Source organism: Taeniopygia guttata, chromosome 2 (assembly GCF_048771995.1).
Source record: "Taeniopygia guttata chromosome 2, bTaeGut7.mat, whole genome shotgun sequence".
Classification (NCBI taxonomy): Eukaryota; Metazoa; Chordata; class Aves; order Passeriformes; family Estrildidae; genus Taeniopygia; species Taeniopygia guttata.
In genome coordinates, this window is record NC_133026.1 from 25330316 (window position 1) to 25345373 (window position 15058).

Sequence of the window (15058 nt, forward strand, 5' to 3'; positions counted from 1 at the left end):
CTCGGTTAACACATTCCAGAAAGTCTGACCGCTTATTATAAAGGCAGTGTAGGAAGGATTTGAGAAAAGCACGATGTAACAGGAGAGCTGGGTAAATGCAGAGCACACGCAGCCTGGAGACGCTCGGAGGTGAGCGGGAAGGGGAGGCGGGGGCATTTGGAAGCCCATTAAATGAGAACTTATCATCCGATTTATGTAAATCACTTCAAATGCCTTCATTTATTAAAAATATTAAGCTGTATTACCGTGTGCCTTTGGTCCCTAATTTGGTTGCTAATGTCTAAAACAACTGTTGAAATTAATTTGAAATTAATGTTCCTATATAATTACTTAATGAATCTCACATTCACTGCCCTCAGCTCGAAGTTGACAAAGGATCTCACCCGCCGCATGTAAGAGGTTGGAATGCTGACTGTGATTTTAAAACGGTTGTTAAATTATAGTTTGCAAATATTTTACATTTATATCACACACTTCATCTTGAAGGATCTCACTGTGTTTGAAATGTTACATAACATTTATTCTTTAGTAAAATTCCACCACAAAAACTTTCTGGGCATCAATCTTCTTATTTCCCTGCATGCCTTGAAATTAAGCAAATTTAGCTGTATCATTATGCAAACAAAAAATCATACCTGCATTAAAAGATTATTATTAGTGCTGTAAAGTCAGACAGTTAAAAGATAGGAAACACAATATAAGTTCCTTCCTTTTCCCATACATATGTATTCTCATAGTCTTTAATTTTATGATCACGTATTTTCTTATATGTACCCCCTCCCTCAGGGGACTTATTAGTCCTTGTTAGTGTTCAAGAAAAAACAGGATTTAAAAAAAATAAGGTTCAAGGAAAAGCTAGCAGGGAAAGGTAGCCATTTGTGGAGTCCTTGCCTCATTCCTTACAAAAGCTGCAAAGGTTGTAATGCATGTGCCTCCTTTTCTGGGTGGCTGACTTGGTACCCCATAAATCCTGATTGGCAGAAATGCTGAATATGCACAGCAGTAACAGAAGCTAAAGAAATATTTGAGCATGCAGAGCATTTTACATACTACCAAACCCAGTGAAAGATGAGGTCCTGGGGTCTCACACTTTAAAATAATCGTACACTTCAAAGAGGGGAAAACACTTCTCCCTCTCCCAGGGACAGTGGAAAATGTATTTGAGCAATTGCAAAACAGCCAGACAGCTCTTATTGAGACCCACATCTACTCACTCTACACAGCACCACATGGACACAGCGCAGCAGGAGGGGAACAGGACACACTGTGACCCAGCAGCAGCAAATACCTGGGGAAGCTGTTGGTGCTGTTGCACAAGCTAGCAGAGGGAGGCAGGCGCCAGGGAAGGAAACAGCAAAGGCTATTCTGAAACAAAAGCTGAATTTAAGGCCTTCCAAACAACCTTACTTTTGACTGCTCACCATTTTGTGTGCTTATGTGTGCCTTTGCATTTCTTCTTAGGTGTGTATGGTTTCTTAAGGATCAAGGCAAAGGATGAGTGCCAAACACTGGCAATCAGGAATGTTCCAGAGCTTTCCACCAAATTAGCTGAACAGTGCTTTGCCTTGAGACATCCTCAGCATTTAGGTCATAGCAAGTCAACCTTTCCCACACTGCAAAACATCCCCTCCTTTGTCATGTAGAGAGCCAGATAGCCTGGCATGGCTCAGAGTAAGGATACTGGCCAAAAGTTCCACAGCTTGACTGAGGGGTGGGCTAGTGAGGAGGACAGGTCCCCAAACACAGGACAACATCAACCTAAATCTCCTCCCAACAGCAAGGAACACAGTCCACACCCAGCCACCGCCACACACACACCTCCACGTGCTGTCCTACTTTCTTAACTAGAAAGTCCAACCTCTCCTCTGCTCAGATCTTTGCCAAACCTCCCTCTCTTCATCACCTTCACACCCTTGACAGGCTGCAGATCTTCCTTCCGAAATCTGTCTTCTCTCAGTGGGTCCTCTCTCACAAGCCCAAAGTGTTCCTATCTCCCACACTTCAAGCATCCCTCAGCTAACAGGGATCATTACAACACCTCCAGGAACAACCACCAAAGGAATCCCCTCCCAGCAAGGCCAATCTAAAAAACTCAAGTCTACAAGCACACAGGAATATTAGTTCCTTTTAAAGGTGAATAGCAGGTACATTAGGGTGAATTATACTGACATCCTGGCCAACCACCTCAACATCCTTCTTGAACACCAAAGCTGTCAAAAGTAAACCAAAATGGACAAAAAGTCTCTAGTTTTCTCAAAGACATATAATCAAACTGACCTTCAAAGCAGATTGCTCTCCTTTTTTTCTAGCTGGGGGTTCATACCACAACCGAGCAGATGAAAGTTGATACTCTAAGAGTGCAGAGCAACTACCTCAGCCTAGGCTTCCCTTCCACTCTGCTTTGTGAAAAAGAGGGAAAGATAAAGATACTAATACAACTGAGGCTCAGCAAAAACAAAGCCTTCTTGAGGCAAAGATGCTTTTCCATCTCCATGGCTTCTTCCTGCTGCTTGCAATCACTGGGACAAAGCTGCTTTAGTCAGGTTTCCAGAGTCCTGTAATGGAAAGCAGCTGTCCCTATCCAGATTGCACCAGACATCTCCACAATTATTTGGTAATCTTCTTTTGGCCTGTTGTGTTACTCAACTTCCCAGTACTGCTGTGATAGTAACACCAGCAATCCCAGAACTGTACGCAATGTACTTTTTTCCTAAATTCCCAACACTAACCTGAGGATTTTTGTATTGCTATTTGCCACTCACACAGACTTTATGTTTGTTACATGTCAAAATACGAACTCCAGGACTTGTATTCTACTGAAGTGAGTATGTCAAGTGAAGCATGACCCACATATCTCAAGGTGAACAATTTATATTACTAGGGCAAGCCTACTTGAAAAGCCTTCCCTTTCTTTTCCCAAACTGCACAGAACCAGACAAACTGCCAACATCCAACACCATTGGAGACATTTAGTTTTGCAGAACCATTCAGATGGCATTGAAGCTGTGTTCACATAGCTATCTTCAGAAAGCAGTAAGAGTCACAGTGAATCGTACCTCCACCATTAAAATAGCACCACCTAATAATTTGGGAGAGAAAAAACTTCCTCGCATTTTGCATTAATCAATGTCATTATAAATGTAAGATACTCAGTTATATAGATAACAAGGTTAAATAACTGCATGTCTATCAACTATACCTTTATTCCGATAGCTAACTTTACGTAACAATTAAGTCTCCATTTCTCTAAGTGAACAGCTAAAAAGCAAGTAGCTCATTCAAATTCCATAAGTATGTAACTACAGTTGCCCCTTTATTAAAAAAACCCTAATTTAATTTGGAGCCATGGCTGCCATCTCTCTCTGTCTTTGCATACACCAGCTTTAACAGGTCCTTTGGGGAGCATTCATGGAAGTGGTAATAGGTGTGGTAATTTCCACTTTCTGTTTTCTAGTTCAGAGAGTAATTGAATCCAGTCACTACTGCGATATCTTTCTGGCAAATCTTTGTTGGCCTCCATGAAATGAGTTGGAAGTTTGATTTCTGTTCTCCGCAGGCATGTTTGCGTGATACAGATGAACTGTTGTAACTGGCAAATTGGAGGCAATTTCAGCAGAGATTCCTAGGCTTAAATAAGTGCAAGAACAGAACTTTCACCTCCAGAGAAGTCTCATCTTTAACAGTCCTGAGAAATTACAGGACCAGATTGGAGAGTTTGGATTTCTGCTGTTGCAAGACACTTTGAACTCTGTTTTATTAAACCAGCACTCACATGAAATGACTAAAAAAAAAAAATCCAAGCCATTATGAAATGAAAGCCTGAAGCAAAACAAGTTTTATCACTCCCTAAGACTACTTTCAATCTCTGCTGCATTTTAATTGAAATACAGAAGTATTTTATTTCCTGCGACAGCAACATTCATTAGTCTTCATTCTGTTTACACATGTTTAGCTCCCCAGGACAGCAGCCAGTGCAAGGGCATCAGCCACTGACAGACCATTAGTGGCATTCCAGGCAGGTCCATGAATCCCGCTACACAAGACATTTCAGAACCAAAATACAATGTACCAGGTGAGTAGAGGCTAAATGTATGACAAGGCTAAGATTAAAAACTTTATTTTTTATACAAAACAATAATACATCCAAGCAGGTAATGAACTAAGTGTGTGTTCTCATTTTTCATCTTTTCTTCTTTTCGCAATAAAGTCTATCCACAGTTCAGTGTTAAACCACTCCACGTTCTGCAAAAGCTATGACGTTTCCATCTTGTATCCATGTTTTTCTAATTCAGCTCTGTATAGAAGAAAGACAGATATATTGAAACACATACACAATACTGTTAATTAAAAAATTAAATATACTACACAATATACAATCATTTAAAATAGCAATGTCATACTGCTTTTTGATTCATACCTATTACCTTAAAAAACTGGAGTTGAAGAATTACAGAGTAAGTAAGGTTATCTTAAATCACTGTGACTTCGCAGTGAAAAATTCAAATATCTGTTTTAATCACAGTTATTGCCCTCTGACCCACCTATGTGCCTGCAATATCTCCAAAATCGTTAGAATAACCAAAATATTGCCTTACACATATTCTCAAGAATCTTGTACATTATTCTCAAGACTTCCTTAACTCAAGCAAGCTCACTATTCTATTTGACTTAACTGCATGTGCTTCCAAAACAATTGTAAGCTCTTTTTTTTTGCTTTTAGAATAGTGCAGTCTGGAATTTTTACTTATATCTTGGTGCAATACACCTTGCAGTGAACAATTCTGAGGGAAACGCTTGCTTTGTTGTCCTTAGTTGTGACCAGGACAGCAAGTCAGGAACTACAACTGTTATCACTCCTGCCCTGCCACCACTTTGCCTCTCACCTGCCTCTGAACACACCAGCCAGGATGCATCCTGTTTTATCCTAGCACCTAGATACAAAGTATCTAGGTACAAATCTCTAAAAATATTTTGGGTCAGTTTGCACATTTAGTAGTAGGACTTCAAAAGTGGAGGACTGCAGCATTTGCTTTCTAGGGATGAAAGAAACATGCTACAACCAGGCAACACTGCAAACCACTATACAGTCACCAGAACTGCAGGGTGCAACTAAGGCCAGTTACAGAAAGTTTGTCTAGATCAACTATGTCTATCAAGAATTATACTACTTCTTGAAAGTCTGCTTCACTACAGGTTTTCCAGTATTACCATTTAACTGCCTTTGAACCATATATTAAATAACTATACCAACAGTTTTTTATGCAGAAGACACAAAAATAATTGCTTTCCCTGGAGATCAACCCAGGAGATCAAAGGAGATCAACCCAGTAACTGTTTAAGCAGGCTGCATTACAGACAGTTTGCTCCTCCTGCAACATACTGAGGGATTAATTATAAAATCTGGCTTTGTTCTGAATGCTTGAAACAATTTAAGTTATAATTATGCGTCAGTAAAGGATTACTGAAACTACAAGTGACAAAGAGGATTAAGCAACTGGTTTAGAGGTACACAAATTGCTATCACTTTTTTTAAGCATGTAATTAACAATTACTTTGCTGTTGTTGTTCATAAACAGTATGTTCATCACATCGGAAAGAACCTTAACGTTAATACAGATCACTAATCTCCAGAAAATTTGCCCATTTGGACAAAGAACAACAGTGCTATTTTAAAGTACAGACATAAAAACTGTAACATACTTTGCACACCACATAGCACAAAGGGATAATCTTGGATGCCTTGCCATTAATCTTGGCAGTACAATTCAGAACTTTCACACACTCACAGAAAAGTCATTAGAAAAGGATTCACTCATGTTAAATTGACAAAGTGTCAACTACATCTCAAATTTCCATGATCTTTGCATTGTTTGTGTAACAGAGCAAAATTCTGTCACCACAATGTCCTAAGGCATTTTCAGGAGAATTATTAAAAGATGAAATGCTGATCAGTACTTCAGAGTCTTGTAATCCCTAAGTCTGCTTCTAAAAGGCTTTAAATAGAAAAAGTACAGCTTTCATTTATTTCCATTTCAGATCTTTAGTTTTTTAAAGTAAAAAAAAAAATAAACTTTCAAACCTTCAGATATTAACTAATTAACTCCATTTAAATTATTTTACCTGTCTTCTATAACAGAAATTTTAAATAAAATTACCTTAACTGATTGGAGAAATCATCTTCTACATTGTCATCATCCCAGTTGTCTTCCCAGACATGTGCATCTTCATCTTCATCTAAACCAGTCCAATCTAAAGATAGAAAAGCAGATCTGAATATTGTATGCTACACTGCTTTGGTACCATGTCTTACTGACCAATTAGCTCAGCCACAGGGAAAGGCAGACTTCTGGTAAATTTAACAGAGAAGTCTGGATCACATTCAAGACAGAGACAGAAAGATCTAAAATACATCTCAAAATTTCTGTAATTACAACAAACACGAAACTTGGTGAAAAAAAAATCATTACACACACATCATGGTTTGCAAGATGAAACATTCCTAAAAGATATTTTGCATACTTATGGATAAATTGTTGCATCATCCTTCCATATTTGTATTTAAACATCCTTTTCAGATAAAAAAAGTACGTATCAGATGCTTTTGCCAAAACACAGACATGGTTCCCTCAAATCAGACACAGTCAGTCTATGGACAAATGACAAAAAAACTATTTGTGATACAGAAGCAAAGGAAATTGAGACAAGCATCTGCAAACAGCACTTGATACCTCTAATCAGCTATTTCGGGGCTCCCAAGACAGCAGAAGCTGTCTTGCCTTTGTAGGGAAACACTTTATGTCCATTTACTAACTTTATTTATATTTTTCCTGTAATCTGGCACATCACCCTTGACAAATTACTCATCATACACATAATGCTTCATTATTAGAAAAAAATTAAAATCAAACAAAATAGTTCAGAAAAATAATGAAAATGAAAGGCTCAGAATCACTATGAAAATGTAAGTTGGCTTACTTGATTTTTTTTAGTCTCTCAGTTTATTCCTACTGAAAGACGCACATTTTTTTAAATGTTAAAAAAAAGAAGCCGCCTAATTTTGACACTTGCAACTTTTTATTTCTCTAAGTCTATTACTGTATTTAAAGAGATAACACTGTTCTTCCCCTGTCATTCTAGTAAGCCATCTGCTGCCCATGCACAGAACGCTTTGAGGACTAAGGTCTAAAGTAACATTAAACACTGATGGAGGTATGGGGGGAGCAGGGGAGAAAATTAGTGGGGTAAAACATCAAAAACTAATTCACTGTGAACAGCTATCTTTCTAAGAATGAAGCCTGGTCTTTGCATTTTCTCCTCCTTTTTCTAACACTGACAGGCAACAAAATTAATATTTGAGATTTGCCAGGACAGGAAAATCCATTTGTCACTGATTAAAGACACACGTGTGGAAGGCATTACAATTAAATTTCCCTACTCAAATAAATTATATAATGGGAAAAGATGAAGGAGCACAGAAATTGCGCTGTGAGAGCAAAAGAAAAGAACTGGGGAAAAAAAGGTGAAGAAAAAATGTTGTATATAAATATGCATTATTTGGATTTAGTTGTATTGCTAGTTGCTCAAAGAGAAGGGCTTATCCTTTAGAACTACCTGCAATAAGCTTTGCCCTTGCCAGTTTATATTCCACTGATTTTTTTTTTTCAAGAAACAACTTTACTGATTAACTGGCTTTTGAAGAGAGGAAAAACAAAACTCAAACAACTTAAAATTAACGCAAAGTCAAAGTTTTCTATCTACAAACATATAAGTAGCTCAGACAGAACTACAAACTTGAAAAAAAATCACCCAGTAACTCATATCCAGTACAACAAACAGCAGCTTCAGTCACAGAAGACCAGCAGGACAGACTGCAAAAAGATGCTCTGAATCACACTGAGTAAAGGGGAGTCAGAAAAGTCCATCTCATCTCCCTTGCTGGGTGGGGAGGAGAGTGAAAGTAAAGCCTAAATTAATTACATTCTCATCCCCGTAGGACAAGACTCCGCAGCATCTGTATATTGAAACTATTACCCCAGCATTGTATAATACAGTTATTACTCCCTGCTACATTATATGCCTGTGACTAAACAAAAGTAAAAGAAGGTAGAGCATTATCTGGGATTGAAAGTATTAAGAGCACTTAAAAGTCCACTACCATTAAGTATTACTAATATACACCACAATTATAAACTTGTCATGTTTGAACTGCTGATCACTGATTGCTTTATTTTGTACTTGGGAAACAAAAAACAATTTTTAGGATTTTAGGGCTCTTTATCCCCTGCTCCATCACTTTATATTTTTATATTCTGAAATACACTCAAAAGATTCTTAAGTGACTCATTTACATGTATTTTCATCTACTATAGTATACTTATGCTATAGTTCAAAGAATCCGATAAAAATTGGGCACGTCTGGTTTTGATACATAAGTTGATTTCATACACTGTTTAAGTAAATTTTTAGGTTGGAATAAACCCCAAAAGTCCATGTATTCATCCCTTATCCTAGATTTGCATTATCTAATTTCCTTTGGATAAAAACTGGGTAATAGAAGTTGTTGCTACAAAGTGGTGTTTTAATTTGAAAGAACAACAATTTGGAATGTGTTTGAGCCCAGTTATCACAGTTCTTCCCTAAATACTGGAGATATCAGACAAAGTGGTCTGAACACTCAACATCTCAAAACTATGACTTCACTTGAGGATTCAAATGAACTCTTTTAGAAGTTCTTATTTTCTGCAGGAAAGAACATCTACAAGGCTGATGATGGTCACTTTTTAATAAATCTCCGTTCCACCCAGAAAGTCTGCAGAGTACTTTGCTTTAGCATTACAGCTAGAGTCAAGCAAAACTAATTTCACCTTCTGTAACAGCAAGTCAGGGCTCTGCCCAATTCAAGGTCCAAAAGCTTCAGAGTTCCCCTACTGTGATTAGTTAATTTACATTAAATAAGATTGACTTTTTTTTCTTTTTAGGAAACACGTGTGAAAAAGAAAATATAGTCTTGTAAGTTTATTTTAGCTAACATCCTAACTGTGTCATGAACTTTATCAGTACCCTCAAAAATATTAATTTTAGCAGAACTAAAGGATTCAGAACACCTAAGGCTTGTAAGGTCACAGAAAAATCACATGCAATAAAGACATTAGAGAAAAAAAAATCCTGACACTACATTCATTGTCATATATATCATTTTTCATGATCCACAACCTGACACAGAATTAGGGACATAAAAAGCTAATATGCCCTAATAGGGATGATTCCAAGACTACCTCTGTCAAGGGACACCGAGTTGTTTAATTGAATTTAACTTCCGTATTAAGTATATCTGTACCTATTAAAAGCAAACTAGCATACACATATCTGTGCTTCAATAGGCAAAGAGACTTAAGAGTAACTACAGAACACAGTATTTCATTTTCACACATTTTTCCAACTTAGACTCAGTTTCTAGCCCTCATCCCTCCTCTGCCCTGCGATTCGGTGTCAAAAAGCAGTAAATTTCTCCCGCACTTGTTCCCGGCTCTCTCGCACGATGACACAGCACTTCCAGCGCCATGTGCCCAGCGCCGCGACAGCGGCACAGCGCCGGGCACGGGCACCACGATCGCGCCCGGCCGCGGCTCCGGCGGCGCTGCAGCCCCTCCGGCCGGGGTTGCGCAGGGCCCGCGGGGCTCCGGGGAAGCTTCCGCGAGGCCCTGCGGAGCGGCAGCAGGCGCTGCCCCGCGGAGCGGCCGCGGGGGCCCGCGGGCGGGCAGGCCGCGCACGGCGCTCCGGTCCCACCGCCGCGCCCGCCCGCCCCGCCGGCCCGGCCCTCCCGCAGGCCGCGGCCTGCCGGTCCCGGCGCCCATCCCATGCCGCCCCCGCCTGGCACCTTCGGCCGGGAACTCCTCAAACTCGTCGTCCTCCTCCAGGAGCCCCAGGTCCACCGGCTGCTTCTTCTCCGACATGCTGGGCCCGCTCCGCGCCCGCCGCCCCGAGCCCGCTGCGATCCCGCGGCCCCCGCCGCGCCTGCGCCGCTGCCAGGCCCCGCTCCGGCCCGCGCCTGCGCCCTGCGGCTCCGCCGGCCCCGCCCGCCGCGGCGCGGCACGGCACGGCACGGCCCGGCCCGGGCTGGGGTGAGCCCGCGGGAGCTGCTGCTGTTCCCTCAGTGCTGCGGGGACAGCGAACTGGGTCCTGCAGCGTCACACCAAGCTGCACAGCCGCTGCTGAGCGCCTCTGTTCTCTACGTTCTTTCATTGTTGGTGTGTATGCAGGCAAAGCCTATCGCGTCTCAGCCTTCTGTCCTTAATCTCCATGCCACGGTGTTAGAGTGTTTTCCCTTTTAAATGTAGTGCTTCAGAACGCCAGGAGAGGTTTAGGTTGCGCATTAGGGGGAATTCATTCACAGAAGGAGTGATGAGACCTTGGCATGGGCTGCCTTCCATGGAGGTGTGTAAGGAAAGCCTGGCCGAGGCACTCGGTGCCGTGGTCTGGTTGACAAGGTGGTGTTTGGCCGTAGGGTGGACTCGATGATCCCAGAAGTCTTTCCTGATCTAATTGATTCTGTGATTCCGTGGAAACTTAAAACTAATTTGCTATGTTCTAAATTCCTTGTCCATCACATCACAGAAACAAGCAAGCAGCTTGAAAGAGAGAGTTTGACTAAGCTATTTACTAGGAGTTTAGGCTGTTGCATGAAAACTAGAAATGCTACAGGATTTTATTATCCCAAAGTGTATTCATTTCACTTACCTCTAGATTCTGTTGATGATTTCAGCAAAGGCAAAGTTCAGCACTTACTAGCCTGAACAAGTTTATCTGCACCACCGGTGGCTTCTCTCCCAGCAATCACCTTGTAACAATACTGCCAGTTCGGTGGAGGAGCTGGGATGTTTTCCCTTGCTCTGTGAGAAGTTGATTCACAAGGCAATGACTTGCACAGCTGGGTTATACTGTATCCTAGATTTAAAGTCAGGGAAACAACAAAACACTGGCGTGAGAATTCATATATCATTGAGTTCCAAGCCAGCATAAACGTGTTCTGGCACCCAGCCACAGGTAAGGTGAGGTGGGAAATGAGCCCTTCTACCAGGTGAAAGGTCTAATCAAACGGTCATGTTTTAGTTTTTTGTGACAGGAGGACTGACTGACAGTGATGACTGTGAAATTATGAAAACTCTGGTTTAATAAATCAGTATGTGAAATCTAGTTGTAATTTAGCTGGGATTTTCAGCAAGCCATGAACTTTGGAATACTATTGCTCTAAGAGAGTACAAGATAAAGTCATAAAGTGAGAGGGGTCTATGATATAAAAAGCTAGCAATGACCCACAATCCTTCACTTACTAAGGCTCATATTCAAACCCTCTAGTTTTTGCCTAACCTAGAATTTGACTGAACTATGAAGTCTGGATTACACTGGGGAATAACAAGATACTCAGTGGCACCTAGATTATCCAAGAAAGAATGTGATTTGGAAACTCCTATGGACAAGTAGCTTCAGGTATCCCTGAAGCAGGAAGCAGCCTGAACTTGTTTCATAGACTTTCCCTACATATCTGCTGTAGAGAAAAGATGCAAGAGTCCTTTCCACCTCTTCTTTCTCTTCCTTCTGTGCCAAGCTACTAGTTAGGAAGTGCCCATGAAAAGAAGAATCTGTACTTCCCAAGAGAATATGGCCAGCCACTGCACCGTGAAACAAGGAAAACCAAGGACTCCTGAAGCAGTGTCTTACTGATGTACAGCCTGACCAGAATCAGTCTCGGATTTGAGGCCTCCTATGCGTTTCCCACCCGTGGAACTGAGTACTCCTGTATCACCAGTTAGCCAAACTTAATCTTCTGTTGCCACAAAAATTTGTAGTGTCAAATTCTCCTTTTATTATAAATCTCAATGTTTTGATGATTCTTTTACGTTTGTGGTTTCTGGAGTTCTGTCATTAAATAAGGAGCTTGGCTCTTATTTCTCCTATTTTACTTGTAAGATTGCTGTCAAATCATGAGTTCAGAAGTAAAAACTCTAAATCCATTGATTTAAATCCAACACCCCAGGTTTTGTGTAGTTTGTCCAGTCTTTTTAGGAGATGAATGCATGAATCTGTCCTCACTGTAATTCCCCAAATCCTTTAACTCTCTGCTAGTGGGGTCTCCAAGGGCATAGATATCTGCCATGTTGTGTTTCCCTCATCAAGGTAAGCCCATCCTCTGTTGCTTGAAGGACCTGCTCTATGAAGCATTCTCCAAACCAGCCTGCTAGACCTTGCAGGAACAAATTCCCAGAGGGCAAAGCAACGAGGCTTACCTTCAGCTTTCCACTGTGTCCAAGCTGGATTTAACCTGGTATGAATGCCGAATGTCACAACCAACAGGCTGTTTGCTGGTTGTTTGGGGATCAAACTCCTCCAAAGTATAATCGGGTATTTTCACTCATGGTGGAGCAGATTTGACAAGTAGACAATTCAGTCTGCAACAGCAAATAGCCTGCCAAGGAGAATGTCCTGGCAGGTGGTGGATGGGTATGACATGCCATATCCCAGATGTATGTTCCTAACAGCCAGACTATAGAGTAAGCAAATAGAAAGAACTTATTATCCTGCAGGTAGCTGTTATAAAACACTGGTTTAGTGCCAATCTTGTGGCTGGGATTTCTTAGCAGAGGCACGGGATTAAATCATACTTTCTTAAGGTTTCTTCCTGGCCTTCTTATGTAGTTCCAGTCTGTAGGCTTTGTATAGCCCACTCTTTATTGCCTTCAGGAAGCATGTGAGAAACTCACATTTCTGCACCGAGAAAAGATATCTTCAAATTCTACAAAGCATCACAGCATGTAAAAATATGGTGATGCAGTTTGTAACACTCAAGTCTTTTGCGGGGACCTTGCCCCATGGTATAGTTTTAATTCTTTAGGGAAAATAGCATAAGGATTCAGCTGTCCAGAACAGATTTTCCAATGTGGAAAATTTGCAGGAGTATGTCAAAGCTACAAGTATGATCAAAGTTTGATAGTTTCTGGAAGGACCATAAAGAATAAGAGTTGCATTTCAGTATCTACCCTATGCAGTCAGAGTGGAGAAAGGCCATGGATACCTCTAAAGAGCATTCTGCCAGTGATTTTTGTTTGGTCCTTCCCCTGTGGCAGTCCCAGGACTGGCAGCAACCTTTACAGTCACCAAGCCTGTATTTCACATGGACACAGGACACAAGGATCAAGGATTAGGTTTTGATCAAATTAGGGAAGGCACTCCCTACATTCCCAAAATAGTATAAGAGATCTTTCTTTGGGCTGCTGCCCCTTCGCAGCACATCAGCTGCATTTTGAAGAGGTTGTTTTCCAAGACCAGCAGCCTGACAGTATTGGGTGCTTCAGCGGAGAGATCTACATGCCTGTTGCACAGAAATTAAAGGGGGAAAATTCCTATAGATTTCAGTGGTTTGGGATATGACTGTCTCTATTAAAACCTTTACTTAAATATACCCTTAACTGGTAACATGTTAGAAATAATTGAACAAGACAATCCTGAGTAATTCATCAGTGCCTCTATTATTCTTTTCAGAGTTGCACATCAGCTATTTACACAATAAGATTTGTTTTAATTTTTTTATCCAGCATGTTTTATGCATTAGTATCAGAAAAGCTTGTCTTTCTCTTGGCAAATGTTGCTGCAAGTTGTCTAGCAGGGAGGTGGATTATGTAGATTTATTTATTCAGAATGTAATTTGCATAAATGAAAAATGGAAATAAATCCTCTTTTCAGAATTTAAGCCTTTTTTTTTTCCCTTCAAGGTGAAATAAAAAGTGTGTGTAGTTTACTCATTAAGATTTCCTGGGTTTTTTTATGTGGTCTATTAGTCATTTCAATGCCTAGGCCCATTTTCTTTGATTTGCTTTAATGTCTGAAAGCATATTTTGAGGATAAGATGAGGAAGAGACAATAGAACAGATTGGAAATTAATTTGCTTATAAGCAGTCAAAGGTGTCCTGTTGAAAAAAAATCTCAAAGCCATATTAAGCATTTTAGATATATTATGTAAACTGTTGTTTTGGAGGCCTTCATGGTTCCAGGCTGCCATACAGTGCCTATTTAGAAAAGCCCTGTGCTGCAAAGCAAATTGGCATTGTATGTGTTTGATCCAGCTGTGGATCAAATCATGTGAAATCTGGGCAGAGACCTACATCTAATGGCCCACCAGCCCAGACATATCTGTCTCAGATCAGTGGTGCCTGCAAAGCTTATCTGGGTGGGAGAGGAACTGTCTTATGGTCCAGGCTGTTTGATACCCACAAATGCACCTAATTCCTGGTAAAAACAAACAAACAAACAAAACCCAAACAACCCCCCTGCTCACCCCCCACAAAAAAAACCACCCCAGGAATGCTTATTAGCATTGTTACCATTCAAAATGTGTGCACTGCTGTGCAGTGCAGAATATATGTCCTGTAGCAAACTGGGCACTCCAAGCACTGATTAATGCATCCCAGGAATCCCTTCAGAGATAGTATTCTGTGTCTCTGGATAGTGCTGCATTTCATGCTGTAGGTTTTTTGGATTAAATTGAAGGAAAAAAGCATATCTTACATTCAGTGCATCTGGAAGTGAGGAACAGATTGTCCTGCTTCTTTCAATAGCTCTCCACAACTCTGGACCCATGGCATTATTCCTGAGGTCAGTGCCTTTGGTTTGCCACTATTTATTTATTCATGTCTGCAGAGGTCCTCTTTTTCTCTCCATATGCTCCATCATTCACCAGCACCTCCTGGTAGCCCACCCTGCTCCCACAGTCCATCCGTTCTCAGAGCTGACCCTGACTGGGGTCAGGATGCGATTAGGTGGCTGCAGATCATAAGGAATATTAATCACAAGGAACACTTAGATGTTGCTTTACAGACTTCCTTATGTGAAATATGCTGTGGCAAGCTATCGGGTTACCAGTGGCTGAAATAGAAACAGTTCTCTCTTTGCCCTTGACAGTCAAAAGAGGGTTTGATTTATTTTCTCATTTTCACTCGGTCTAAAGGCAGCTGGGCAGTATTGCTGCAAAGCTCTAGCTGTGTGTCATTGTAATAGGGGCAATATG

General features: G+C 40.9%; 1 protein-coding gene and 1 long non-coding RNA gene across 2 annotated transcripts; one reads left to right on the forward strand and one right to left on the reverse strand.

The window, feature by feature from the left end:
- Positions 1 to 3883: 3883 nt before the first annotated feature.
- On the reverse strand, positions 3884 to 10016 carry SEM1 (SEM1 26S proteasome subunit). The gene is given in 3 exon segments (NM_001085442.1): positions 3884 to 4294; positions 6156 to 6249; positions 9878 to 10016. Coding segments are annotated over 3 exon segments (213 nt in total). The 5' UTR covers positions 9954 to 10016; the 3' UTR covers positions 3884 to 4251.
- A 105-nt stretch (positions 10017 to 10121) lies between these two features.
- On the forward strand, positions 10122 to 13800 carry LOC121469438 (uncharacterized). Its single transcript, XR_012054512.1, has 2 exons — positions 10122 to 10247; positions 11356 to 13800. It is a non-coding gene; the product is annotated as an uncharacterized lncRNA (long non-coding RNA).
- Positions 13801 to 15058: the final 1258 nt, after the last annotated feature.